This window comes from Triticum urartu, chromosome 5A, assembly GCF_056163025.1.
Source record: "Triticum urartu cultivar PI428250 chromosome 5A, HENAU_Tu73, whole genome shotgun sequence".
Taxonomy (NCBI): domain Eukaryota; kingdom Viridiplantae; phylum Streptophyta; class Magnoliopsida; order Poales; family Poaceae; genus Triticum; species Triticum urartu.
This window is the reverse complement of record NC_141877.1, coordinates 495410387-495437821: the sequence shown is the minus strand read 5'-3', so window position 1 is coordinate 495437821 and position 27435 is coordinate 495410387. Positions and strand designations below refer to the sequence as shown.

The window sequence follows — 27435 nt, the reverse complement described above, 5'->3', positions numbered from 1 at the left end:
GCTAGCTCCCTTGAAAACACAGGTACCAACGGTAACAATTAGCTGGAAAAAATGGCCAGCTATTCATTATCATCTACCTGAAGCAGTTGGTTCCCAACATAGTCCCATAGCACCTTCGTTGTGGCTGTTCCACAGAACACCTGCTTATCGAGTCTGCCAGCTTCTAGGAGTTGCGGACTCATCAGTTACCACCACCTGCAAAATTTAGCAATTTAGCACTACTTCGGATGGGAAATACATTTTATTGCATTGATTAGCTATGTGATTGAACTAACCTAACAGCAACAAACACATGGACGCCATGGCATCCCCCCCTAGCCACGCCTTCTCTGAGCGGGTGTGCCTCTCGGACGAGGGGTCCCCCGTACTTCACCGGCAAGATCTTTTGCCAATATGGTTCGCTCGGCGCCTTCAATGCCCGCCCCGGTGCCTACGATGCCTACCCCGGCGCCTTCAATGCCGGCTCAGCCACGGCCGCGCCTTCAATCTATTGTGGTGGTGGGCGAGTGCTGCAGGGCCACTGTTCCGAGCGTGCCTGCGAGCTCACAGGAGCATGGCCACGCCGTTTCATCGGAATGGCAAGAGGTCAGACACAAGGGCAAGAAGGGAGGGCGCGGCCAACCCTCGGGGAGCACCGACGCCATTAACGCTCTGTGCCGAACCACCAACCCCACCCACCACAATCATGGCACCTCAGGCTATAAGGCAGACCTTCATGGTAGGTGTTTTCGCTGCCTGAGCTCCTCCCACAGGGTCGCTTCCTGCAAGAGCAAAGTCCGGTGCCTCCACTGCCTGGTCCTAGGTCACACCACCCACAAGTGCCCGTCCCGCCACCTCCCGCGTGTTCCCCTATCCTCCCTTGAGGAGCCACGCCGCTGCCCACCCCTTCCACCGCCACCGCCCCGCCATCCGCCTGCACCGGTGCACTCTCGCCTGGTCTTCCCCCCGGAGCACCCAGACCACCACCGCGCGCCTGCCCTTTCAAGGGTTGTGTTCCCACCAGCCACACCACCTCCTCCACTGGACCTGTCGGAGTAATTGGACACGGATACCCCGAAGACGGCAAGATGATATTTCAAGACATCGGGGTTGGCAAAGCCCCTCAGTCCGACTGCCCGGCCGCTTCCGCCGGCTCCCCAGCCGGCTGCCGACTGCGCCAACCAGCCGGCTGCCGACTGCGCCAACCAGTCGGCTGCCGACTGCAGCCCGACACCGACAAAACCCCGACGTGGCGGCCATACCGCGGACGAGACGGCTGTACCTCGATGCCATCATGTATAGTGTCACTTGTCCCCTGGCACTATTTATGAAGTGACTCAGGGGACAAGCATGACACCCCACCATACCCCCTTGCTCCCATGCCACCACATAGCTTACATGCTAAGCTAGCCATGCCTATATAAGGCACACACCCATCCATCCATCCACACACACAGACGCATGAGTTCACACATATCCATTCGGCCATAGGCCATGGGCATAGCCGGCCACTAGAGCATGTCTCATGCAGGCATACACCAAGTCAGATACCCATGGTACTGATCTCAGATACAGCTCCAGGAGCACTTTGTACTAGATATATCAGATACACTCAGACATGCAGCAGTAGGAGTATTATCTCTCTGGAGAGCTCCGAAGCTAGGTAAACCACCGCGTGCTACTCGCATACCCGCTCCCGGGCCTATCAGCAGCAGTCTTACCCACACACTAAGCCCTTATGGCATCTATCGACTCGCAAGCCCCCCGTGAGAAAAACCACGACAGTTGGCGCCCACCGTGGGGCCAGGCGCACCGTCGTCCGGAGACCTGTTCTGGACGGGAACTCTCTTCCTCCCCAGCGAGCGTAGCCAGCCCGGCACGCCCGATGGCGCTTGCCACGACGCGCTGCAAGGCGTCACCAGCATCTGCGCGGCAAGCGGCCTCGCCGATCTCCCCGACGAGACCTTCATCCCCGACGAGCTCGCCTCCGATGCGGGCACTGACTGCCTCGCCAACCTTCTCGGCCAGCTCCATGTCTCCAGCGAGCCCGCTGCGGACCTGGAGTCGGTTGGTTCCACCGACCCGATGCCTGTCGACTCCGACACGGCCTCCTACGACGCCTTCCCCACCAACGTCGCGATCTACAACGACCCGCTTCCTCGAGCCGACGGCCACGATGCTGTCGCCGCCGAAGTGATGGTTGTCGGCCACGGCGGCCCGGCCGACGAGAGCGCCCGCGACACCTCGCGCGCGGCGGCCCACGACTTGTCCGCTCCTCTCCCGGCCGACGCCGACGACGAAGCCTTGGAAGCACGCCGCCTCGCCCTCCTCGCAGAGGGCCAGAGGATGGCCTCCGTAAGACGCCTCACTGAGGCCTACCGGCGCGAGGCTGACCGCGCCGCCTTCGGCACGCCGGCCCCGGGCGGGCCAAGCCGGGCCGGCCTTGTCAAGCAACGCGGCGCCGTCATCGCCGACACACTGGGAGTCGACCGCCCGGTCTATGCCACTCCACTCGAGAACTTGCGTGCCGCCCAGGCGGCCGTAGACGAGCTGGACGGCCTGGAAGCCGAAGACCTTCCCCACATGACCCGGCGCATCCAACAGTTGATTGACGCCGCCACACGGCGGCACGAAGCCGACGCTCGCGCGGAAAGCCTTCCCCCGCGCCGAGAGCACGGCGCGACGTCCCGGACGCCGACTACGAGCGATACCCGCGCGCGACGCGAGAAGGAGCCGGCTACCAGCCGCAGCCGGACCCGGATCTCCATCGAGCGGGACGCGGACGGTCATCCCCGAGCCATGGAGTGGCGGGGCGACCCGCCTCCGCCTCCGCCCCGTGGAGAGAGATATCCCGCCTCACCGCCAGTGGCGCACCCGACTCTCAGCGGCCGGCTGGGCCGCCGCGAAGGAATCGGCGAGAACGACGCCCGTCATCGGATCGACCGCCTGGCGCGATCCCTGGCATTGGAAGAAGAAGACGATGTCGGCCCGCCTTGCTTTGGCCCCTGCATCCGCGACGAGCCCTTTCCCAAAGGGTTCTCGCTCCCAAGAGACACGCCCAAGTACAACGGCTCCGTGAAACCGGAAGATTGGTTGATCGACTACTCCACCGCAGTTAGCATCGCCAATGGCAATCGGCGCGTCACCGTGAAGTACGTGCCCCTCATGCTGCAGGGCACGGCGCGGACCTGGCTCAACAGCCTCAAGCCGCGTAGCATCAACAGCTGGCTAGACTTCACAGAAGCCTTCATCCGCAACTTCACCAGCACCTACAAGCGGGCTCCCAAGCCCAGACAGCTTTCCTTGTGCGTGCAAGGCCCCGCCGAGTCCACTCGCGATTACCTCACGCGTTGGGCCGAGCTCCGCAACTCCTGTGAAGGGGTGCACGAGGTACAAGCCATAGAGTACTTCACAGCCGGATGCTGAGAAGGCACCCTCCTCAAGCACAAGCTCCTCTACGATGAGCCGGCTACTCTCGACGAGCTTCTGGACATAGCGGACAAGTACGCTACCGCCGACTCCTCGATGAAGACCGAGCTTCGGGTAGACGCGTCCGGAAAGGTGCTCAACCCGGCGCCCAAGACGCCGGCTGGAGAACCCGGCCGACACCCCAACTCGAACGACAACAAGCGCAAGGGCCCCGCGCCACCTCCCGCTAGCCGGCAGGTGGCCACGGTCGAAGATGCGCCGCCTGAAGAACGACCGGCGCCCAAGAAGCCCAAGGGCGGCAGGCCGGCTTGGCAGCCCGCCTTCTCCTACGAGCAAACCCTTGACGCCCCTTGCAAGTTCCACAGCGGCGCGAAGCCGTCCAACCACACGACCCGGAGGGCTCGGGGACTGCCATCCCTTATTTATGAATGAAAAATATCATGCTTGTCGTATCATTTACTTATTCCGTCCGGCACCGAGTCCGACTAGTCGGCTCGGGGACTGGCCGACTGAAGTTATATTAGAAGTCCTACCCGCAGTCAGACAAGTAGTGTGCCAGCTCTCAAGCCTTCCCTTGCCAAAAGTCGCAGTTCGAAGAACCGGCTGTCCGGCTGGCAAGGGTTAAAGGTAGGAACGACCGCCCACACGAAAAACGGCTAGGGACTAACGGACTAATATAACAAAGCCGGTTTTTCCCACACCGCCGACCGGCTACCAGAGTAGCCGGACGGCCGGTTTCCATTCACTTTACTTTAAATCCAAGAAAGCTCAAGTACTTGCCTCCCCAAAGAGGGAAGGCGGCAAAGGAAAAAGCCTAAGGATAAACAAGCATACGCGAATGGAAACCAAACATGCACATGATAATATTTACACAAAAAGACCTCCTAGAGGCCAGCATTCAACATAGTTTGGATACACCCCCAGTGGGTGGAACTGCAAAACTTAACAAAAGATTGTTCAAAGACAACAAAGCAGGAAAGATAAAGATGGCAGGTCAAGCTGGCGGAGCGGCCGACTGGTTGGCGGAGACGGTCGCGCCGGCTGAAGGAGCGGCCGGCTGACGAACTTCGGTTTGGTCGCCGCCTCCCGCAGAGGGCGCGCTTCCACGCACCTCGTTGCTGGAGGCACGGTCGGCCTGAGGTCGGCTGGTTGTTCCACCAGCCGGCTCGATGTCTCCGCCGTCGTCGTCTTCGTCTTCTTCGCCCTCGTCGCTGCAGGCGATCTCCTCCGCCGAGTCCTCGCCCACCGCCGGGTTCAGCCCGAACCACTCCTCCGGCTGCGCGACACCGTCATCATTGATTTCGGGTGCGAAAACGCTGATGTCGGTGCACTCGGCGATCGTTGAAGCCCGCTGGGCGATAGCCGGCCTCACCGCCTCCAGCTCCGCATCGGCCTCCATCCGCCAAGTGCGCAGCTGGTCCAGGCTCAGCCCTGGGTACCAAGCCCGGACGAATTCCAACGCCCGCCCGGCTCCGAGGCGGGCCGCTGACGCTTTCCAAGCTTCGAAGCGACCAACTGCGACTTCCAGCCAGTCGGCAGTTCGGCTCAGAGTGCGGGGGATCATCTTGCCGGGCCAGAGGGCGGCCAGCACTTGCGCCCCGGCACGTTGGAGCCGGCGAAGCGTCCGATGAGCCGGCTGCAACCATGCCTGGACAGCCAGAAGCTGCTCCTCAAGGGTCCGGTTTGCATCCGGCGCGATGTCGGCCCCCGCTTGCCGGCGCGCCTCGCGATGGGCCTCAATGCTTTGGGCGGCGAAGGCGGAGTAGCCTGGGAAGTAATTTGCAAGAAACAACAAGCAAGAGCTCAGGATAAGTCAAAAAACCCAAGCGGCAAGCGGCAGGAGAGGGCCGAGGAAGGCAGCTTACCGTCGATCAAGTCTTCGATCCGGCCGAAGCCTTCGTCCAGGCCTCGCCGGGTCTCAGACCAGGTCGCCGCCGCCATCTCATACTCCGCCATCAAGGCGTCTTCACTTTCCCGCTTTGTGGCTTTCCTCTTGATCGGCCAGCTTCTTGGCCAGGCGATCCCGTTCCTGGGCCAAGGCAGTGCACTCGGCCTCTTTGGCGTAAAGGGCGGCCTTCGCTTCGCCAAGCTCCTTCCTCAAGTCGGCGTTGGCCCCTTAAGACAAAGAAAGAAGAAAGATCAATAAGAAAAGTGTCGTCAAGAAAGATTCGACCCGACTGCGCAGCAGTCGGCCCGAATCTCGGGGACTACACCCAGTGGGTGCGCTGACGTGCCCCCACAGGAGATAAACAAAACCAAGTACTTACTTCGGCTGTCGGCCAGGTCGTCGGTCCGCCGGCTCAACTCTCGAGCCTGGGAGTCGAAGGCGGCAGCACGAAGGTTGTGGTATTCCTGAAAGTTTAGAAAGAAAGCAAAGTAAGGTGGCCGTCGAGAAAGATCCGACCCGACTGCGCAGCAGTCGGCCCGGATCTCGGGGACTACACCCAGTGGGTGCGCTGACGCGCCCTCACGGAAGAAATCAAGAAAGCAAAGCAGCTAAGAGCGAAGGACTCACCCGGATAGTGGTTCACGTTGACAAGAACTCTTGGTTGAGCTGTTGCAACAGGGCGGCTTGAGCTTGTAGCCGGCTCCGGACCCCTTGAGCCGCTGCATCCAGCTCGCTGGTCCCCCCGCTGGGAGTCCACTCGGACACGGCGGTGCTGGCCGCCTCCAGATCTCCAGCCGGCTGGCCTGCGCCCGCGGCTCGGCGCAACTCCGGCGGAGCAGCGCCTCCTCCAGCACGCCAGCCCGTCGCCAGCTGCACCTTGAGGCCGGCCCTGCTCTCTGGCTCACCTCCGGCCGGCTCCTCCGGCGCCGCTGACGATTGACCGCCTTGGCCCGCTCCGGTTGGCGCCGCAGGCGGCGCTCTCCCGGCCAAGGCCACGGGCTCCTCCTCCCTCTCCAACAGCAGCGGGTCTTGGATGATCTCCTCCGCCAAGGGCAACGGGGTGTCGGGGGCCACGGCTCGGAGAGGAACGGCGAGCAGCGGAGGCTGGCTGCGCGAGCTTTCCGCCTCCGTCTCTGCGGGAGCCGCCTCCCTCTGGGCCTTGGCTACCGCTTCAGCCTGCCCCTTTGCCTGATCGAGGAGACGTAGGAGGCGCTTGATGAAGAGGCGCGCCTCCACAACTCCGCCCTGGTGATCACGGTGGCGGGCTCGCGGCCTGCGTTGGGGCCGGCTGACATCGCGGCGGCTATCCGCTCGGAGTTATCCGAGGTTCCCTCCAACGGCTTCCAGGTCTCCTTGATGCAGCCAGGATCCTTCTTCGTGTGTTTCTCCCACCGGCGTTGGTTCGATGGGGTCCGCGGTTTCGACATGCTGCACCTCCACGGCACTCCTCTGCTGGTACGCCGGTGGAACCGCCTCACCTTCTCCACCTCCATCAAGTGCAGATACAGCGGCCGCCTATTCATCCAGGGCATCCCACCTCAAGAGTTCACCCTTCAAACAGCGCAAGATCTACTGCCCGAATGCCTCATCTACCAGGTGGCAATCGAGTCCTTCGACAAGATTGACCTCTCCTACTTCGTCGCACGCGTGTGGGTGGGAGACCCCGACGAGATCCCGACGGAGACGGTGCTCACTGTGCGGCCCCGGACTCACTGTCCCGACCCGCTGACTCATGTTTCCCTCCCGTCGGGCTTTGGGCTGGAGGGGGGCGGCAACGAGACCTGCGCTTGCACCGAGCATCTGCCCCGCAAGCTGCACTACCCCGTGCTCGTTCACGTCGACACGGTCACCTACTACCCGCCCCGCCCGAAGTACGCGGTCCGCCGTGAAGGGGGCAACGAGGACGAAGAAGACGACGCGCCGCCACCTGAGGAGATGCCGCATCCATGGGAGCATGGGGTCTCCGACGAGGTGACCAGGGGCAGGACTGGTTTTGGCCTCTCCCTGGCTGAGCAGAGAGGGCGCCGCCGCAATGGGCGCCCATACTCCGGCAACTACTGCCGAGTCCCAGGGGTGCTGCAACTAGAGGAACGCTTCGCCAAGACGGCAATGGTGCTGGCGGACATCGCCTTCGGTCCTGCCGACGAGGAGGCGGGCATCGACGACGGCGCTGGCAAAGCCGCAACGGAGGGGCTGGCCCATGCGCTCCTGCCGGGTACGTCGCATGCGGTCACCCCAATGCATGCTGGGCACGTGGGACCGCTGACCTCCTCCTCGGTCCTGCGAGCATGGGTGAGCCCAGCTATGCCCCGACAAGCGCTAGAGGACGCAGGACGGACTAACGAGGGGGCCCTTCAAGCCAGCCTGCCCCTGCAGCTAGAGAAGGCTGCCTCCTTTTCCACTGGTAGCGGAGATACGCGGGCCACCACTTCCCCGCCAATGTCGACTGGCCTGTGCTGCACGCCTGAGGCCTCGGATCTGACAGGTGCAGCTCCCTCTTGTCTGGTGCAGGCGGTGATGGCGCTGTCGGTTGGTCGGGAAGACGCTGCTACTTGCCCTATCACACAGGCTGACTCGCCGGTTGCGGGGCGTGGGAAACCAGTCCTGGTGGGACCGGCTGATGACGAGCTGCTAATGACCGTGCAGGCCAGCTTGGATGACGCCGGGCTCCTCGGGGCCACCACTACACCAACTGACATACAACTGTTGGGCTTGGCAGATGGCGAGGCCCATGCCATCAGGGGCGGGACAGGGCCGCTTGGGGCCGCGGATACACCAAGTGGGATGCAGTCTTTGGGCTTGGCAGGTGGCGAAGCCTGCGAGCTGCTGATGACACATGACCAAGCCACGGCGCGTTTTTTGGAACTCGTCGCTGCGCCGCTAGAGCCAGCTCTCCTGCAAGCTCCAAAGCTGAAGCGTGGTCAACCGCGCCGCCCAGCGAAGACTCCGACCACGGCTACTCGATGCAGCTACCGTCTGAGCTGTAAGAAGAAACTGTTCCCGGAGGCCGAGGGGAACATCATGAGGTAGGCAAGGCGCCTGGTCATGTCCAAGCGCGGGCTTGCAATCCTGGAGCGGGGCGAGTCAGAACACCAGCGCCTTCTGGCCTACTCAAAGGCGTTCGAGGAACCGCTCTCGCCAGTCCAACTGGAAGCTCTCTCTGCTTTGGCTAGGGCTGGCAAAAGGGGTGCTCTGCCGATGCCGGTTTCGGCATAGGCAGCACCGCGGGCAGTGCGTCGATCATGTGTCCCAATGGAAGACAACCTGTTAGTGTGGAATGTCAGGGGGCTTAACAACCCAGCTAGGAGGACGGTAGTCAAGGAGTTGGTGTATCGTAACAATGTAACTCTAGTGTGTTTGCAAGAGACGAAATTATCCTTCATTGATCGGGCTGTTGTGCATCAATGTTGTGGCGCCGACTTCACTGAATTTGCCTACTTGCCGGCTGATGGGACTAGAGGTGGTGTCCTGATGGCTTGGAAAGGGGATCATTACACCTTTTCCACCATTGCGATTCAAGACAATTCAGTGACTGTTGTAGGGGAGACAGCACAAGGGGAGCCCATGGGGATTATCACAGTGTATGGGCCGCAAGGTTGGGAACAAAAAATCACCTTCCTGCAGCCCTGGCACGGCCCTGGCACTCGTTGGCGACTTCAACCTCATTGCACGGGCCGATGACAAGAGCAACTCACGGATAAACCGAAGATGCCTCGCTGCGTTTCAGAACTTCATCAATGAGCTGCAGCTGAAAGACCTTTACCTACACGGGCATAGGTACACATGGAGCAATGAGCAGGAGCGTGCAACCATGGTGAAGCTTGATCGGATCCTGATAAATGGGGAGTGGGAGGAGGCGATGCCAAACTACATGCTCCAGGCACTGTCATCTGAAATTTCATACCACTGTCCTTTACTACTGAATTGTGAGATGGCTTTCAAACACAACCGGAGTTTCAGATTTCAGAACCACTGGCTGAAGTTGGAGGGGTTCGAGGAAACTGTTCGCAACACTTGGAACACGGCACCAACCTCTGGCGACCCGATTGCCACATTCGCGGGGAAGCTCGACGCCACGGCAAAAGGGCTTCGACGATGGCAGGCTCAATTCTGCAACGACATCAAATTGAAAGCGGCGATCACAAGTGAGCCCATCGGACAGATGGACAAAGACATGGACGTTAGAAGTCTGACAACAGAGGAAAGGCAATTCAGAGCACTTCTGAAGGTGCAACGGCTTGGGTATGCTGCGCTTGACCGAGCTATATGGAGGCAAAAATCAAGAGTTCAGGGAATAAAAGAGGGGGATGCAGGGGGCCGCTTCTTCAAGAACAAAGCATCAGCGCGGCGCCGTAAGAACTACATCATCCGGCTGATGGTGGGCGGGGTAATCATCACTGACCAAGATGCCAAAGTGAAAGCCATGCACAACTTCTTCGAACCGATCTTCGGCGTGAAAGAAAGCAGAAAAAGACGTCTCAATCTGGCGATGCTTGGATATGAGAGGATTGACATGACCGATATGGATGAACCTATCACTGAAGAAGAGATCCTCGCCAATATCAAGGAACTGGATGGGAACCGAGCGCCGGGACCTGATGGTTTCACAGGATTCTTTTACCAAAGATGTTGGCCCATTATCAAGACCGACCTAGTCGCTGCCGTCAAGGCCGTACAGCAAGATTCCACGGCCAACCTCCATCGTCTGAATCAGGCAACCATGGTGCTGCTGCCCAAAACTCCAGAAGCCATCCACGCCAAAGACTTCAGGCCCATCAGCCTAGTATGTAGCTTCGCCAAGTTGGTAACCAAAATTCTTGCAACACGTTTGCAGAGAAGGATGAAAGACCTAATCAGACCATGTCAGAATGCCTTCATCAAAGGCCGGGCCATTCAAGACAATTTTTGTTACGTCAATGGCATGGCGAAGGCTTTTCACAAATCCAAAACACCAGCACTGATGCTCAAAATAGATATTCAATGAGCTTTTGATACGGTCTCCTGGGAGTTCCTACTCGAGTTACTTGTGGCAAGGGGCTTTGGAAGAAAATTCACAAATTGCCTGGCTGCTCTGCTCAGATCGGCATCCACTAAAGTCTTGGTTAATGGAGAGCTATCGGAGAGAATTAGCTTACAAAGGGGCCTAAGGCAGGGAGATCCTCTCTCCCCGCTCTTGTTCGTCCTTGTGATGGACTGCCTAGCTGTGCTGTTTGACAAAGCAGTGAGCATGGGGATCCTGGGTCCGATTGGGCAACACAACATTCCTTCAGAACTTCGTTGTATGCTGATGACGCGATTACATTCATCAACCCGGCCAGAAGAGAGGTGCTCCTGGTCATGCAACTACTACGGCTTTTTGGAGACGCCGCAGGGCTGCACACCAACCTGGCGAAATCTTCAGTTACCCCTATTTGCTGCGACGGGATAACCCTTACAGACCTGCTACAAGACCTTGGCTGCCCAATCAAGGATTTCCCATGCAAATATCTTGGCATGCCTCTATCCGACTCCAATCTTAAAAAGGGGGACTTGCAGCCGATCCGTGACAAAATTTTGGGGAGGATGAAAGGATGGAAACTAGCGTTGTTGTCCCTTGATGGGAGACTGGACCTAGTCAGGAGCGTCCTATCGGCGATGCCAGTTTTCCAAATGATAGCACTTCATTTGCCAGTATGGCTGGCAAAATTGATCGACAAAGTTCGCCGGGGTTTTCTTTGGGCGGGCAGTGAGGTGGCAGCTGGAGGGAAGTGTCTTGTCAACTGGAAGTTGGTATGCAGGCCAAAGGAATTTGGGGGCCTAGGAATCACCAACCTATCGGCCCAAAGTTTGGCTCTCAGAATGAGATGGCTCTGGCAATCATGGAACGATCAGCACAAGCCATGGCAAGGGCTCGACCTCCCTATTGACACCAAGGTGACGGCCCTCTTCAACGCCTCTGTTGTTTTCCATCTTGGCAACGGAGAACGGATTTTATTTTGGAAGGAGCCCTGGCATCACGGAGTTAGTTTGCAGCACGCTTTCCCCGAGCTCTTCGGACACTGCACACGGAAAAACCTCACGGTTGCGCAGGCTATTGGGGATGGAAGATGGATCAGACACCTAAAACGTAACCTGTCGGCACAAGCAACAAGAGAATTCACTGCCTTATGGACGTCCATCAACAATACTGTCCTCCGAGACGAATCTGACCGTGTGAGCTGGAAGTGGACGGCGAATGGCGAGTTTTCATCCAAATCGGCCTGCCTAATTCAGTTTCAAGGCTGCATCAGGGCGGGTTTCGGCAACTTCATATGGAAATCTGATGCCCCAGGAAAATGCAAAATCTTTGCTTGGCTAGCCATGCTTGGAAGATGCAACACTGCTGATGTGCTTGCACAAAAGGGGTGGCCACATGATGCGACTTGCGCCCTCTGCAACGGACCAATGGAAGATGTGCTACACTTACTGGCAACATGCCCCTTCTCGATACAAATTTGGCACGCGGTTCTGCGCTATTGCAACCTACGACTAGACATAGCACCATCACCAACCACCACATCTATTGCACAATGGGCGGAGCAAACCACCGCCATGATCACCGGAGCGGAGCAGAAGAACTGGAGCTCCCTTGTGCAACTAGCTTGGTGGACTATATGGAACGAGCGCAATGCCAGAATTTTCAAAAATCAATCGTCGAATGTTTCAGCAGTGCTGGAAAGGATGATCGAGGAATCAAGAACTTGGCATACTGCAGGTCGCCGTAGGGCTAGCTTGTTGATGTTTAGACCTAGAGAACCTGACTAGGGGGCAGTACTAGCGGTAGTTAATGGTGATTGGCATCTTAGGCCTCTCCTTTGATGCTCTTGTAACTTCTCTGTATGTTGTTCCCCCACACCCCCACATTTTCAATGAAAAGCTGCGCTGACAGCATTTTCGTCAAAAAAAACACATGGACCTGCCTGTCCATATTGTCCAGGTGGACACGGAGCTGCAAAAGAAAAGATCAAAGAGAGAAAAGACTAGTCAATATGTAAAATTGGGCGTACCATATTTAGCAAGAGCAAAATTTGCATTTGTCATGAGTTCTACTAAATTGAGAGTGAACAATATCATTCCTCGGGAATTTCTATGAGATATTTAACTTCTTTTTTTCTCATAAGCAAATAGTCATGCATCATATGAGTTACTACTATTTATATCAGATCTTAGTTATATTGATTTTAGTTATTATATACAGAGTGCGTACATTTCAACTTGAATTTCTTTGATCCTTATTGACACTCTGAACATATGTTCATATATAGGATGCACAGAATATTAGGCTAGTAAGCGTGTACTTTAGGATAGGAATTTTTCCATTGAGTCTAGGCTAGGCTTCAAAGGACTTTGTTTTTTTCTTTTGAAAATCCTATCCTATAGAATACCTACAAAATTCCTACAAACCAAATGAGGCTACTCGTTCTGTGAGAACTTCAAGAGGCATGGGGATGTCTCTCTCTAAGATGAAGGGGAAATAAACTTATAATCAAAACGTTCACAATTTATGCTCTCTACCCCTCCCAAAATTAACCTGTTTTACCACCTTTGTAAAAGGACAAACAACCATGTTTTACCAGCACTAAATGGTAATAAATCATCTGCAGAAAATAAAAGGACACATTACTCTGCAACCACTATGCTATTTGGTGATGATCATGTTTTTCCACAATTGTCTACAAGCACACATGAACATGTTAAAACTAACCACCAGGACATGAGACCGGATAATTTGGAACACAATTATAGTGCACTTAGAGGCATATGCTTACTTAGCAAGAAGCATGTGTTACTTGCTTCGCCACATGATTTTGACAATTAACAATGTAATTTAAGTGGATTTTGGTAATTTTTGCAAGTGGTGAGAGCAATGGGTTTAGGATGATTTGGTCATTATCCTGGGTAGGCCAATGACATGCTGCTCATCTCGCTAGGAATGAAATAACTTACCGGTATACAGTAAAGAATAAGAGAATAGATTTACCTCATTTATCATGGCATGATCTCCAACTGTGTCGAAACTGTAAACGAATAACAAGGCTGGCCCCTCACACGTCGCTCTCAGGAAAAGGTCTGCTACCTAAAATTTTAAGCAGACCGAGTTAGAATCAATCGAAACTTACATTAAATATATGAAGAAGTTATCAAATAAGCTATATCTTCACCGCGGCATGTCCAACGCGGTTGTACATCCTGAGAAGATGTGATGCTTCAGCTCTCACAAGCTTGAGAGAACGACACGCAGCAAACGAGCTGGCAACGTTCCACATCTGAGAAGAGTTCCATCCATACAGAACAACACTAGGTGTTCTCCAACGGCTATGCTCCCCTTTGTATGGCAGAGTCATCAAGCGCCGGAGACACGTCCCAACACTGTCCCACTCCTGCTGTTCTTCTTGTGGTCTACAGAATAGTACATCACTCACACGTGAATGAATACCAGGTTCTACGAAGGATCTCCACCTTAAAAATGAATTAAAAAAATTCAGTCATTTGGTTAGAAGTGTTTTTGTATGTGGAGAATTTTCTAAGATGCACCAATACATAATTAAGAAGATATGAAAGCAGTTTTCTAACCTTGCTCCTGCAATGATAAAGACATGGTTCTCCATTGGCTCGTCCAAAGTGAGCTTAAGCTGTAACATACATCAGATTAGCTCTGTGAATCATGGTCAATTTGAAGAATATTTGCCAATGCCTACCTTGGCAGCTATCACATCAGTGATGTAGCTGTAACCTCTTCCTACTTCAGGTGCGACATTATCAAATGTGTCAATGAATAATACACGCGGGCCCCTCCCTGTAAACAGCTCGTCCACCTAAAATATGTGATAAACAAAAAGTAGAACATAATGTTAATTATGTTGTCAAGATTTCTTTTTTTCTTTCGAAAAGAGAATATGCTGTCAGGTAGAATATATGGGATACGGAAAAAAAATCTTACGGCTGCTATAGAATCATCTGGGTAATCTTTTATCAGCTTTGATGCATCAGTGTATTCGAATATCATGTTCATAGTGTGAGCGACCCCCCTCGCAATTTCCTTGTTCTGGTAAGGCCCGTAAAGAACCACCGAGCACTTGCCGTGCGTTGGCCTCTTGGAGTTCCTGTAACTCAGAAATTTCTACACAAATAGAAAAGCACATACTCATTAGTTTACATGTGTGTAATTGCACATATTGTGTATCTCTATGTACAGCAACCATTTACCTGGGAAATATGAGCTATCAATTGAGACACAGTTTCCAAACCTACTGTAGCTGCCTCGGGTGGATTTTGAACAGTTGGGTGGAAGATGGGGTGATGAAGCCCGATTCCCATCTGACTGACTTCATTACCTTGCCTCACCTCTATCTTTGTGCTTGTCGAAAACATGGCTTGAATTCCAAAAAAAGAAGCATTGTACTGTGTTATTTGCAAAGTCGTTACACACAGTCGGATGATAAACTGAAACAATAAATACTATAGCTACCTGTAGTCATCGGCAATGTAGCAATCACTCTGAACTCTCCTGATTTTACCCCATTTATCACAAAGGGAAACTGCATGTTCAGATAAGCAATCCCAACCTGGCCACAACAAAGTGGAGATCCTCGTCACACACCAAAAAAAAAGCACAAAGTGGAGACTAAAACTTGAGCATACCATTTGAATCACCCAAGAAATGATATGCAAGTTTTCCTCTATTATGCACATATACGTTAACGACACTCTGGATTGTTTACTTTATCAACAGAGTAAATTGGTTCGATGCACTCAATGTACTGTAGAAGCTGCTATGTGTAGGAATAGTGTTCATGATTTTGTATTTTGTGACATGCAAGCTTCATCTAGCAGTGCCATTAATATTGATCTAGATGCAAGGAAACGAATAACAGCTTTGGGAAAGTTGTGAATGTTCTACATGGCAGCTTAGCTTGGAGCAACTAACTTTCTGAAGCAAGATAAAAACTAGTAGCACCTACAGTTCTGTTTTAGATGAACACTAACTAACATGTTTCTCTAATGTCGGTCCTTACGCCTCGACCCTGAAAGCTGCACCCTACTCACTTGGCTTCTTCAACTCAAAGTCCTGCATATATCCTTAGCTGTTTCTACTTAGAAAAATAATAATCAAATTCATGCGCATATCCTAAAATTTCCAGTGGCCATTACTATATATATGACATAAAGAGAAGACTATCTTGCCCAAATTCTCCATGTAGACTCTGTTTTGCATATGAAAGTTGCCATGTTTGCACATGATCAAAGGGGTTGCTGGTTAGCATACCTGATTGGCAAGATGTGCTGAGGTGCACACCGGCACCAGGTCATTGGTCTTGATCGCAACAAAATCTGCCGTGGGAAGTTTGTCGTAAATGCGGAGACGGACAAGTGTATCCTCACGGAGGTGTTGAGTAAATAGGCAATTTCTCGATTAAATTAATCCACGAGTAAATCACTAGCACGACATTGACACAAATAAACACATACTGATATTCAGTCAAGCTAGCACATACTACGTTAATTGCAGAAAGATCTACATATAACGCTAGCATGGCTAAAACAGAAAACAGTAGGAGCGGGATAAACGAGTTATACTCTCCAGTAGGCCATGCAGAGGCCGCGGCTTTGGTGGCTGCAGCGGCGTCCTAGGCGGCCTTCTTGTCGGCTTCAGCTTTCTCGGCGACGGCACGTTTGGCGTCGGTGGACATGGTGATGATGAAGGCGACACGGACGTAGAGGAAGTAGACGATCGGAAGCGAGCAGTCGCGTAATCGCTGCCCAAAAACCTATTCGCCCCGCACCCCGTACAGGAACCAGAAGGGCGTGGTTTCGGAGACCTGCTCTCCCTTGACCATGTACGCGGCGGACGGGATGGAGTCACCGGCGGCAGCAGCAGCAAGGGAACGACGCTGGGCGTGCGCGTGGAGCAGATGTGATCTGTTCGTGGCGTCTAGGGTTAGGAGACACCGCACACTTATATAGACGCAGCCGCGTGGAGAGACGTGGGCTCGACCCACGTTCGAGTCCATGACAGCCCACGATCCGACGTCTCAGATCGTGGCCCAGCTGTCAGAGAACTCTCCGTTAGTGACTGGCAAAAATAAGCGTGTAGGTGTGAGCTCGGCTCGGCTCAATCCCGCAACCCGCGGCGCGTCGTGACGAGGCGTGGCGTGGCGTGGCGAGGCGGGCAGCGGAGGAGGAGTGCGTGAGGGCCTCTTCTCTTCTCAAGCTCCAATAGTATGTAGAAGAGAAACCCTTATAAACCACTCCAACTCTCCTCCCACTAGCGGGGTGGGACTAAACTTCCCACTATACCTAGTGCCATATAACCCACATGGGCCCTTAGAGATTTTTTAGAAATTGCTATATGGGCCTAGAGCCCATCTCAAATTTCAGAAATCCCCCACCAGATCTTGAGGGCCCATTGTGTCCTCTGTTCCAATTGTTATTTTGATATACCAGTGTGTCAGTGAAGACCTGTTAAGGTTGAACTTCACGTAGAGCAGGTAGCTACACTTCTTCACAACTGAACAATGGACTATGCCTTGAATTGTCAGTTTGGCGTAAAGAAGTTTCACTACATGTCTTACTAGTACTAGGCTGCCGAAGGCTGACCCCTCGGGTGGAGCATATAAGTCACACTCCTGGCCTATTCATGAGCTTACTAGAGATCACCCCAATCTCATAGACTGTGACCAGCAGTCGGGTTCACATAGGTGTGTTCCTCCAAAGATCGCTTTGTAGGATAGCATCTTGCTTACATAAGCTTTGGAACACATTAAGACAATAGTCATCCTACCATACAGTATCGAGAGTATTGCATCTCCAACGGAGTGGGTTAGTATAGTTACTCTCCTCAGTTCACCACTGGCTTGTTTTCCCAGATCCTAATTCACGGGATCTCCGATCACATAGGTTGGGTTACTACCATGGCAACTCATGTGGGTCTTATACCCATCTCTCTCGATGCATTATCTATCACAACACGTGATAGCCCTTTCGTAAAGGGATCTGTCAGATTCTTAGCCGTATGGACATAGTCCAACGCTATCACTCCGGAGTTTCTTAATTTTCTGGCAGCTTTTAATCTCATTCTTATGTGTTTGGTGGACTTCATGTTGTCCTTTGAACTCTTCACCTTGGTGATGACAGTCTGATTGTCACAGTTCATAAGGATAGCCGGAACCGGTTTATCAACCAATGGCAAGTCCATCAAAAGATCTCGAAGCCATCTCGCTTCAACACCAGATGTGTCTAATGCTGTTAATTCTACTTCCATTGTCGATCTCGTTAAGATCGTTTGCTTGCAAGACTTCTAGGAAACAGCGCCACCTCCAAGAGTAAACATATACCCAGTTGTGGCCTTCATCAGCATCAGAGATCCAATTCGCATCACTATACCCTTCAAGTACCGACGGGTATCCGGTATAGTGAAGTCCATAGTTCATAGTACCTTTCAGATAGCGCATAACTCTCTTAACAGCATGCCAATGTACATCACCCGGTTTGGAAACAAATCGGCTCAGTTTGCTCACAGCAAACGCGATGTCAGGCCTCGTTGCACTCGCTAGGTACATCAGTGAACCAATGATTTGAGAGTATCTCAATTGATCTTTAGCCATGCCTTTGGACTTTCGAATCAATACGCTAGGATCATATGGTGTTTGAGATGGAGTGCAGTCCGAATATCCAAAACGACTCAACACCTTCTCAACATAGTGGGATTGCATAAGTGTAATTCCACCCTCATTATCTCTCAGTAGCTTGATGTTCAAGATAACATCAGCCACACCAAGGTCTTTCATCTCAAAGTTCTGAGATAGAAACGATTTGACCTCCTCAATGACTTTGAGGTTTGTTCCGAATATCAGTATGTCATCAACATACAAGCACAGTATAACTCCTTCGCCCCCACCATGGCGATAGTATACACATTTGTCAGCCTCATTAACAACGAAACCAACAGATGTCAGAGTTGTATTAAACTTATCATGCCATTGCTTAGGTGCTTGTTTCAGGCCATATAAAGATTTTATCAACCTACACACCTTTCTTTCCTGACCATCTATCACAAAGCCATTAGGATGTTGCATGTAGATTTCCTCCTTTAGCTCTCCATTTAGAAAAGTTGTCTTAACATCCATCTGATGGACGAGAAGACCGTGCGAGGCCGCCAACGAGAGTAATACTCAAATGGTGGTCAGTCTAGCCACAGGTGAATAAGTATCGAAGAAATCTTCCTCTTCTTGCTGGTCATAGCCCTTGGCCACAAGCCTAGCCTTGTACTTTTCAATAGTACCATCGGGCCTAAACTTCTTTTTGAACACCCACTTACACCCCAGTGGTTTGCAACCATAGGGACGATCAGTGATCTCCCATTTCCCGTTAGCCATGATGGAATCCATCTCGCTACGGACCGCATCCTTCTAGTAGTCAGCTTCTGGAGAGGCATACGCTTCTGAAATAGAAGTGGGAGTATCATCCATGAGGTACATGAAGAAATCATCACCAAAGGTCTTTGCAGCCCTTTGTCTCTTGCCCCTACCAAGGGTTTCCTCGTCATCCTCCTCAGGATTTTCATAATGTGTTTGTTCATAATATTCCATAGTAATGGCAGGTTCAGGAGTCTCCTCAGATTCCTGTCTAGAAGTGCTTTGCATATCTCTCATAGGAAAAATATCCTCGAAGAATGTAGCATCCTTAGACTCCATAATTGCACCAACCTTCTGGTCAGGTACCACAGATTTCACTAATAGAAATCTATAGCCAACGATGTTCTTAGCGTAACCCAAATTAACGCAGTCCACAGTCTTTGGTCCAAGCTTATGCTTTTTGGGGATCGGCACATTGACTTTCGCCAAACAGCCCCAAGTACGCAAGTACGAGAGTGTTATCCTTCTCTTTGCGCATTTCTCATAGGGAGTGATCTCATTATCCTTTGTCGAAACTTTATTCAGGACATGACATGCCGTCAATATAGCCTCCCCCCACCATGCCTTGGATAAACCCGATGTATCTAACATGGCGTTAACCAAATCAGTTAGAGTACGGTTTTTCCGCTCGGCAACCCCGTTTGACTGAGGTGAATAGGGAGGCGTCCTCTCATGAATAATGCCATGTTCCGCACAGTAAGAATCAAACTTACTCGAGAAGTACTCTCCACCACGATCTGACCGGACTCGTTTAATTTTCTTTTCAAGTTGTTTCTCAACTTCTGCCTTATAGATTTTAAAGTAGTGTAGAGCCTCATCTTTAGTGTTTAACAGATACACATAGCAATATCTAGTGGAGTCATCTATCAATGTCATGAAGTATTTCTTTTCACCTTTAGTCAACACATCATTCATCTCACAAAGATCAAAATGTATGAGTTCTAATGGTGCCAAGTGTCTCTCCTCCGCGGCCTTGTGAGGCTTGCGAGGTTGCTTAGCTTGCACACATGAAAGGCACTTAGAACCTTTGGCTAAGGTGAAACTCAGGATTAAATCCAACTTGGCTAGCCGCGTCATAACACCAAAACTAATGTGACAAAGACGTGAATGCCAAACTTCAGATTCATTAACATTCGAATGAATATGGTTCACGACTTTATTACAAAAATCTACGAGGGAAAGGCGGAACATCCCTCCGCTCTCATAACCTTTTCCAACAAAGAGTCCATATTTCGTAACAACTAATTTATTAGACTCGAAAACCAACTTAAACCCTTCTCTACATAGAAGGGAGCCACTAACGAGGTTCTTCTTGATGGCGGGGACATGCTGCACGTTCTTCAGCTGCACGATCCTTCGCGAAGTAAACTTCAGATTGACCGTGCCAACACCATGAACAAAAGCACTCGCGCCATTCCCCATCAATATGGACCCGTGACCTATGACCTGGTAAGAAGTGAACAATGAAATGTCAGCACACACATGAACACCTACACCTGTGTCCACCCACCAATCGTTGGGTTGAAACACTGAAAAAACAGTAAATAAATTACCGTACCCAGATGCACCATTCTCATTGTTGCCCACAATCATGTTGACAGACTTGGAGTCCTGTCCTGGCTTCTTGTACTTGTTTGGACACTTGTTGGCCCAATGTTCAACCGAACCACAAGTAAAGTAGCCCTCATCCTTCTTGTTCTTTTTGAAGGTTTTCTTACCCTTCTTCTTAAAGTCGGTATTCTGTTGGACACCGTTCTTTCCCTTGGGCTTGTGGGAGTTATGGTTCCTCTGGTTCACCATGTTGGTGACAGAAGTCCCTTCGGTCCCTTTTCCATGCGAGTCTTTTGCCCTCGAATTCTGCTCAACACTCAGATGGCCAATGACATCCTCCATAGAGAATTCACGCCTCTGATGTTTCAGAGTGGTGGCAAAGTTCCTCCGGGAATTAGGGAGCTTAGCGATTATGCAGCCCGCGACAAACTTGCCTAGTAACTCGCACTTAAGAAGTTCAAGCTCCTTAACAATGTATATTATCTCATGAGCCTGCTCCAATACAGGACGATTTTCAACCATCTTGTAATCGTGGAACTGCTCTATAATATACATCTCGCTCCCTGCATCGGCGGCCCCGAATTTAGATTCGAGCGCCTCCCACAACTCCTTGGCGACATGCACATGTAAATATGCATCGACCAGTTTATCTCCGATCACGCTAAGAACTGCTCCGAGAAACACAACGGTAGCCTCCTTGAACGCCTTCTCCTGTTCAGAAGCAATCGTTCCCGTGGAGACACCGGTGACCCAGAACATGTTCATAGCCGTGAGCCATAACGTGGTCTTAGTCTGCCAACGCTTAAAGTATGTATCGGTAAACTTATCCGGTTTCAGTGCAGCGGCAAAGCCACTTGCCGAAAAATTCCTACACAGAATAGGTTTTTGGATTGTTGAGTAAATAGGCAATTTCTCGATTAAATTAATCCGCGAGTAAATCACTAGCACGACATTGACACAAATAAACACATACTGATATTCAGTCAAGCTAGCACATACTACGCTAATTGCAGAAAGATCTACGTATAACGCTAGCATGGCTAAAACAGAAAACAGTAGGAGCGGGATAAACGAGTTATACCCTCCAGTAGGCCATGCAGAGGCCGCGGCTTTGGTGGCGGCAGCGGCGTCCTCGACGGCCTTCTTGTCGGCTTCAGCTTTCTCGGCGGCGGCACGTTCGGTGTCGGTGGACATGGTGATGATGAAGGCGACGCGGACGTAGAGGAAGTAGACGATCGGAAGCGAGCAGTCGCGTAATCGCTGCCCAAAAACCTATTCGCCCCTCCCCCCGTACAGGAACCAGAAGGGCGTGGTTTCGGAGACCTGCTCTCCCGTCGACCGTGTACGCGGCGGACGGGATGGAGTCACCGGCGGCAGCAGCAGCAAGGGAATAAGGGTGGGCGTGAGCAGATGTGATCTGTTCGTGGCGTCTAGAGTTAGGAGACACCGCACACTTATATAGACGCAGTGGGCTCGACCCACGTCCGAGTCCGTGACAGCCTACGATCCGATGTTGTCAGAGAAATCTCCGTTAGTGACTGGCAAAAATAAGCGCGTAGGTGTGGGCTCGGCTCGGCTCAATCCCGCAACCCGCGGCGCGGCGCGCTGAGGCGGGCGGCGGAGGAGGAGTGCGCGAGGGCCTCTTCTCTTCTCAAGCTCCAATAGCATGCAGAAGAGAAACCCTTATAAACCACTCCAACTCTCCTCCCACTAGCGGGGTGGAACTAAATTTCCCACTACACCTAGTGCCATATAACCCACATGGGCCCTTAGAAATTTTTCAGAAATTGCTATATGGGCCTAGAGCCCATCTCAAATTTCAGCAGGAGGCCGGCGCATTCGGCAAGATCGTTCGGCACCTGAAATGCAATGGTGGGCACATGATTTCCTGATCAGTACTCATAGTACTCAATCCTTTGACTGCAAGATGTAATGCATACAGAATTACAGATGCACAATACAAACTGTTTCTTGTAACGGTAGGTAACATGTCAATCTATCTAGAGAAAATACAGAACAAGGTGTAAATCTCAGTACAGATAAGTAAAGTGAGAGGTGGATGTATTTGATAATCTAGTCAGATTGCAGACCGAGTAGTAGTAATTTACAAAAACTACAATAAGGAATAGTATTAGTAATAGGGGATTTATAGATAATAAACAAAAGTAAAAGATACTGCTTGCGATGGACTCACGGACACGGGCTACGATCTGCCGGCCGCCGGCGAGAGTTGGTGCGGCGCAATGGCGCACGAGAAGGTTTTTTTGCTTTCCCTGCGGAGGGGTGAGATTTTTTTTAAGACAATCTCGCGAAGTTTTATTCAAACCATCATAATGTTTACAGGTATGAAATAAATACCATCGGGTTGGCTCAACCAAACATGACGACCAAGCCCTAACCTTAATGCGTGTTTCGCTAATTGTGAGCCTCAATATTTGAGTTCCTACTTTCATAGGCTATATTACAGGAAATGAAAGACATTGAATTTAATTGTATTTCCTTGATGATCGCTCCAAAATCAGCAGCAGTTCCACACCTCACATCTCGTACCACTCCTTCACAGTCTGAAGCGAGCTGTATTTGATTTAGATTCAAATCTTCTGCCAGAGCCAGTCCCTCTCGAATAGCCAGAGCCTCCAGTGTCGCCGGATCAGTGAGATGAGTGGCATGGGTGGATTCAGACTCTGACACTGAAATGGAATGTAACCAGGCTAAGGCCCACAGCCCAAGTGGTAACTTGGGCCAGGTGTGGAGGCCGAGCGCAGTGGTGGACCGGTAGACCGATAGTGTGTGTACTTCTTTTCCCCCACAATTTCAAGGATTTTAGAGGTTCAGCCACACTCTTAGAGACCACATTGTCACTCTCTGTTATACACATATGCAGTTGCTAAAAAAAATGTTATAGACATATGCAAAAACACCTTTTCCAAAACAAAACAAAAAACATATTATTTTTTCAGCAAAAAAAACATAGATCTGGCTCCGGCCCTGTCCAAAAACTATGGTTTCGGAAAGGAAAGGATCAGCCCTTTCTTTATCTCTCTCTATCTTTCCTTAATAATAAAGCACGAATTGACTCCGTGGATTCACCGTCACAATACACTTTCTTCTCATGTCATAATACGTTTTTATGATTTGTATAGACAAAATTGTAATATAAACGAGGTGATACTAATAATCTTTTCACTAATAATAAAGCGGCTATCGTGGAAATAACGTTTCGTATTTTTTCTTTCTATCGCAGCATGGATCTCTAGCAACACATTGAAGGAAATATGCCCTAGAGGCAATAATAAAGTTATTATATATTTCCTTATAATCATGATAAATGTTTATTATTCATGCTAGAATTGTACTAACCGGAAACATAATACATGTGTGAATACATAGACAAACAAAGTGTCACTAGTATGCCTCTACTTGACTAGCTCGTTAATCAAAGATGGTTATGTTTCCTAACCATGAACAATGAGTTGTTATTTGATTAACGAGGTCACATCATTAGTTGAATGATCTGATTGACATGACCCATTCCATTAGCTTAGCACCCGATCGTTTAGTATGTTGCTATTGCTTTCTTCATGACTTATACATGTTCCTATGACTATGAGATTATGCAACTCCCGTTTGCCGGAGGAACACTTTGGGTGCTACCAAACGTCACAACGTAACTGGGTGATTATAAAGGAGCATTACAGGTGTCTCCAAAGGTAGATGTTGGGTTGGCGTATTTCGAGATTAGGATTTGTCACTCCGATTGTCGGAGAGGTATCTCTGGGCCCTCTCGGTAATGCACATCACATAAGCCTTGCAAGCACTGCAACTAATATGTTAGTTGTGAGATGATGTATTACGGAACGAGTAAAGAGACTTGCCGGTAACGAGATTGAACTAGGTATTGGATACCGACGATCGAATCTCGGGCAAGTAACATGCCGATGACAAAGGGAACAACGTATGTTGTTATGCGGTCTGACCGATAAAGATCTTCGTAGAATATGTAGGAGCCAATATGGGCATCCAGGTCCCGCTATTGGTTATTGACCGGAGACGTGTCTCGGTCATGTCTACATTGTTCTCGAACCCGTAGGGTCCGCACGCTTAAGGTTACGATGACAGTTATATTATGAGTTTATGCATTTTGATGAACCGAAGGTTGTTCGGAGTCCCGGATGAGATCACGGACATGACGAGGAGTCTCGAAATGGCCGAGACGTAAAGATTGATATATTGGAAGCCTATATTTGGATATCGGAAGTGTTCCGGGTGAAATCGGGATTTTACCGGAATACCGGGAGGGTTACCGGAACCCCCGGGAGCCATATGGGCCTTCATGGGCCTTAGTGAAAAGGTGAAAGGGCTGCCCACTAGGGCTGCGCGCCTCCCCCCTTCCCCTAGTCCTATTAGGACTAGGAGAGGTGGCCGGCCACCCTTCCCCCTCTTTCCCACTTGGGGAATCCTAGTTGGAATAGGATTGGAGGGGAGTCCTACTCCCGGAAGGAGTAGGACTCCTCCTGTGCCTCTCTCTCTTGGCCGGTGCCCCCTCCCCCCTTGGCTCCTTTATATACTGAGGTAGAGACACCCCAAAGACACACAAGTTGATCCACGTGATCTATTCCTTAGCCGTGTGCGGTGCCCCCTGCCACCATATTCCTCGATAATACTGTAGCGGAGTTTAGGCGAAGCCCTGCTGCTGTAGTTCATCAAGATCATCACCACGCCGTCATGCTGACGGAACTCTTCCCCGACACTTTGTTGGATCGGAGTCCGGGGATCGTCATCGAGCTGAACGTGTGCTCGAACTCGGAGGTGCCGTAGATTCGGTGCTTGATCGGTTGGATCGTGAAGACGTACGACTATTTCCTCTACGTCGTGTCATCGCTTCCGCAGTCGGTCTGCGTTGGGTACGTAGACAACACTCTCCCCCTCGTTGCTATGCATCACATGATCTTGCGTGTGCGTAGGAAATTTTTTGAAATTACTACGAAACCCAACAGTGGTATCCGAGCCTAGGTTATTTATGTTGATGTTATATGCACGAGTAGAACACAAGTGAGTTGTGGACGATACAAGTCATACCGCCTACCAGCATGTCATACTTTGGTTCGGCGGTATTGTTGGACGAGACGACCCGGACCAACCTTACGCGTACGCTTACGCGAGACCGGTTCCCTCGACGTGCTTTGCACATAGATGGCTTGCGGGCGACTGTCTCTCCAACTTTAGTTGAACCAAGTATGGCTACGCCCGGTCCTTGCGAAGGTTAAAACGGAGTCTATTTGACAAACTATCGTTGTGGTTTTGATGCGTAGGTGAGATTGGTTCTTACTTAAGCCCGTAGCAGCCACGTAAAACATGCAACAACAAAGTAGAGGACGTCTAACTTGTTTTTGCAGGGCATGTTGTGATGTGATATGGTCAAGGCATGATGCTGAATTTTATTGTATGAGATGATCATGTTTTGTAACCGAGTTATCGGCAACTGGCAGGAGCCATATGGTTGTCGTTTTATTGTATGCAATGCAATCGCGATGTAATATTACTAAACGGTAGTGATAGTCGTGGAAGCATAAGATTGGCGAGACGACAACGATGCTACGATGGAGATCAAGGTGTCGCGCCGGTGACGATGGTGATCATGACGGTGCTTCGGAGATGGAGATCACAAGCACAAGATGATGATGGCCATATCATATCACTTATATTGATTGCATGTGATGTTTATCTTTTTATGCATCTTATCTTGCTTTGATTGACGGTAGCATTATAAGATGATCTCTCACTAAATTATCAAGAAGTGTTCTCCCTGAGTATGCACCGTTGCGAAAGTTCTTCGTGCTGAGACACCACGTGATGATCGGGTGTGATAGGCTCTACGTTCAAATACAACGGGTGCAAAACAGTTGCACACGCGGAATACTCAGGTTATACTTGACGAGCCAAGCATATACAGATATGGCCTCGGAACACGGAGACCGAAAGGTCGAGCGTGAATCATATAGTAGATATGATCAACATAATGATGTTCACCGATGAAACTACTCCATCTCACGTGATGATCGGACATGGTTTAGTTGATTTGGATCACGTGATCACTTAGAGGATTAGAGGGATGTCTATCTAAGTGGGAGTTCTTAAGTAATATGATTAATTGAACTTAAATTTATCATGAACTTAGTACCTGATAGTATCTTGCTTGTTTATGTTGATTGTAGATAGATGGCTCGTGCTGTTGTTCCGTTGAATTTTAATGCGTTCCTTGAGAAAGCAAAGTTGAAAGATGATGGTAGCAATTACACGGACTGGGTCCGTAACTTGAGGATTATCCTCATTGCAGCACAGAAGAATTACGTCCTGGAAGCACCGCTGGGTGCCAGGCCTACTGCTGGAGCAACACCAGATATTATGAACGTCTGGCAGAGCAAAGCTGATGACTACTCGATAGTTCAGTGTGCCATGCTTTACGGCTTAGAATCGGGACTTCAACGACGTTTTGAACGTCATGGAGCATATGAGATGTTCCAGGAGTTGAAGTTAATATTTCAAGCAAATGTCCGGATTGAGAGATATGAAGTCTCTAATAAATTCTATAGCTGCAAGATGGAGGAGAACAGTTCTGTCAGTGAGCATATACTTAGAATGTCTGGGTATAATAATCACTTGATTCAATTGGGAGTTAATCTTCCAAATGATTGCGTCATTGACAGAATTCTCCAATCACTGCCACCAAGCTACAAGAGCTTCGTGATGAACTATAATATGCAAGGGATGAACAAGACTATTCCCGAGCTCTTCGCGATGCTGAAAGCTGCGGAGGTAGAAATCAAGAAAGAGCATCAAGTGTTGATGGTCAACAAGACCACTAGTTTCAAGAAAAAGGGCAAAGGAAAGAAGAAGGGGAACTTCAAGAAGAACGGCAAGCCAGTTGCTGCTCAAGAGAAGAAACCCAAGTCTGGACCTAAGCCTGAAACTGAGTGCTTCTACTGCAAGCAGACTGGTCACTGGAAGCGGAACTGCCCCAAGTATTTGGCGGATAAGAAGGATGGCAAAGTGAACAAAGGTATATGTGATATACATGTTATTGATGTGTACCTTACTAATGCTCGCAGTAGCACCTGGGTATTTGATACTGGTTCTGTTGCTAATATTTGCAAC

The 27435-nt window shown here is 50.8% G+C and overlaps 1 protein-coding gene across 1 annotated transcript; it reads right to left on the bottom strand.

The window, feature by feature from the left end:
• Positions 1-59: 59 nt before the first annotated feature.
• On the bottom strand, positions 60-21474 carry LOC147972232 (uncharacterized). Its single transcript, XM_087524265.1, is given in 13 exon segments — positions 60-218; positions 12225-12263; positions 13296-13391; positions 13477-13774; positions 13889-13947; positions 14014-14130; positions 14256-14435; positions 14522-14688; positions 14784-14880; positions 15582-15723; positions 15785-15851; positions 20448-21148; positions 21362-21474. Coding segments are annotated over 13 exon segments (2235 nt in total).
• Between the last annotated feature and the right edge of the window lie 5961 nt (positions 21475-27435).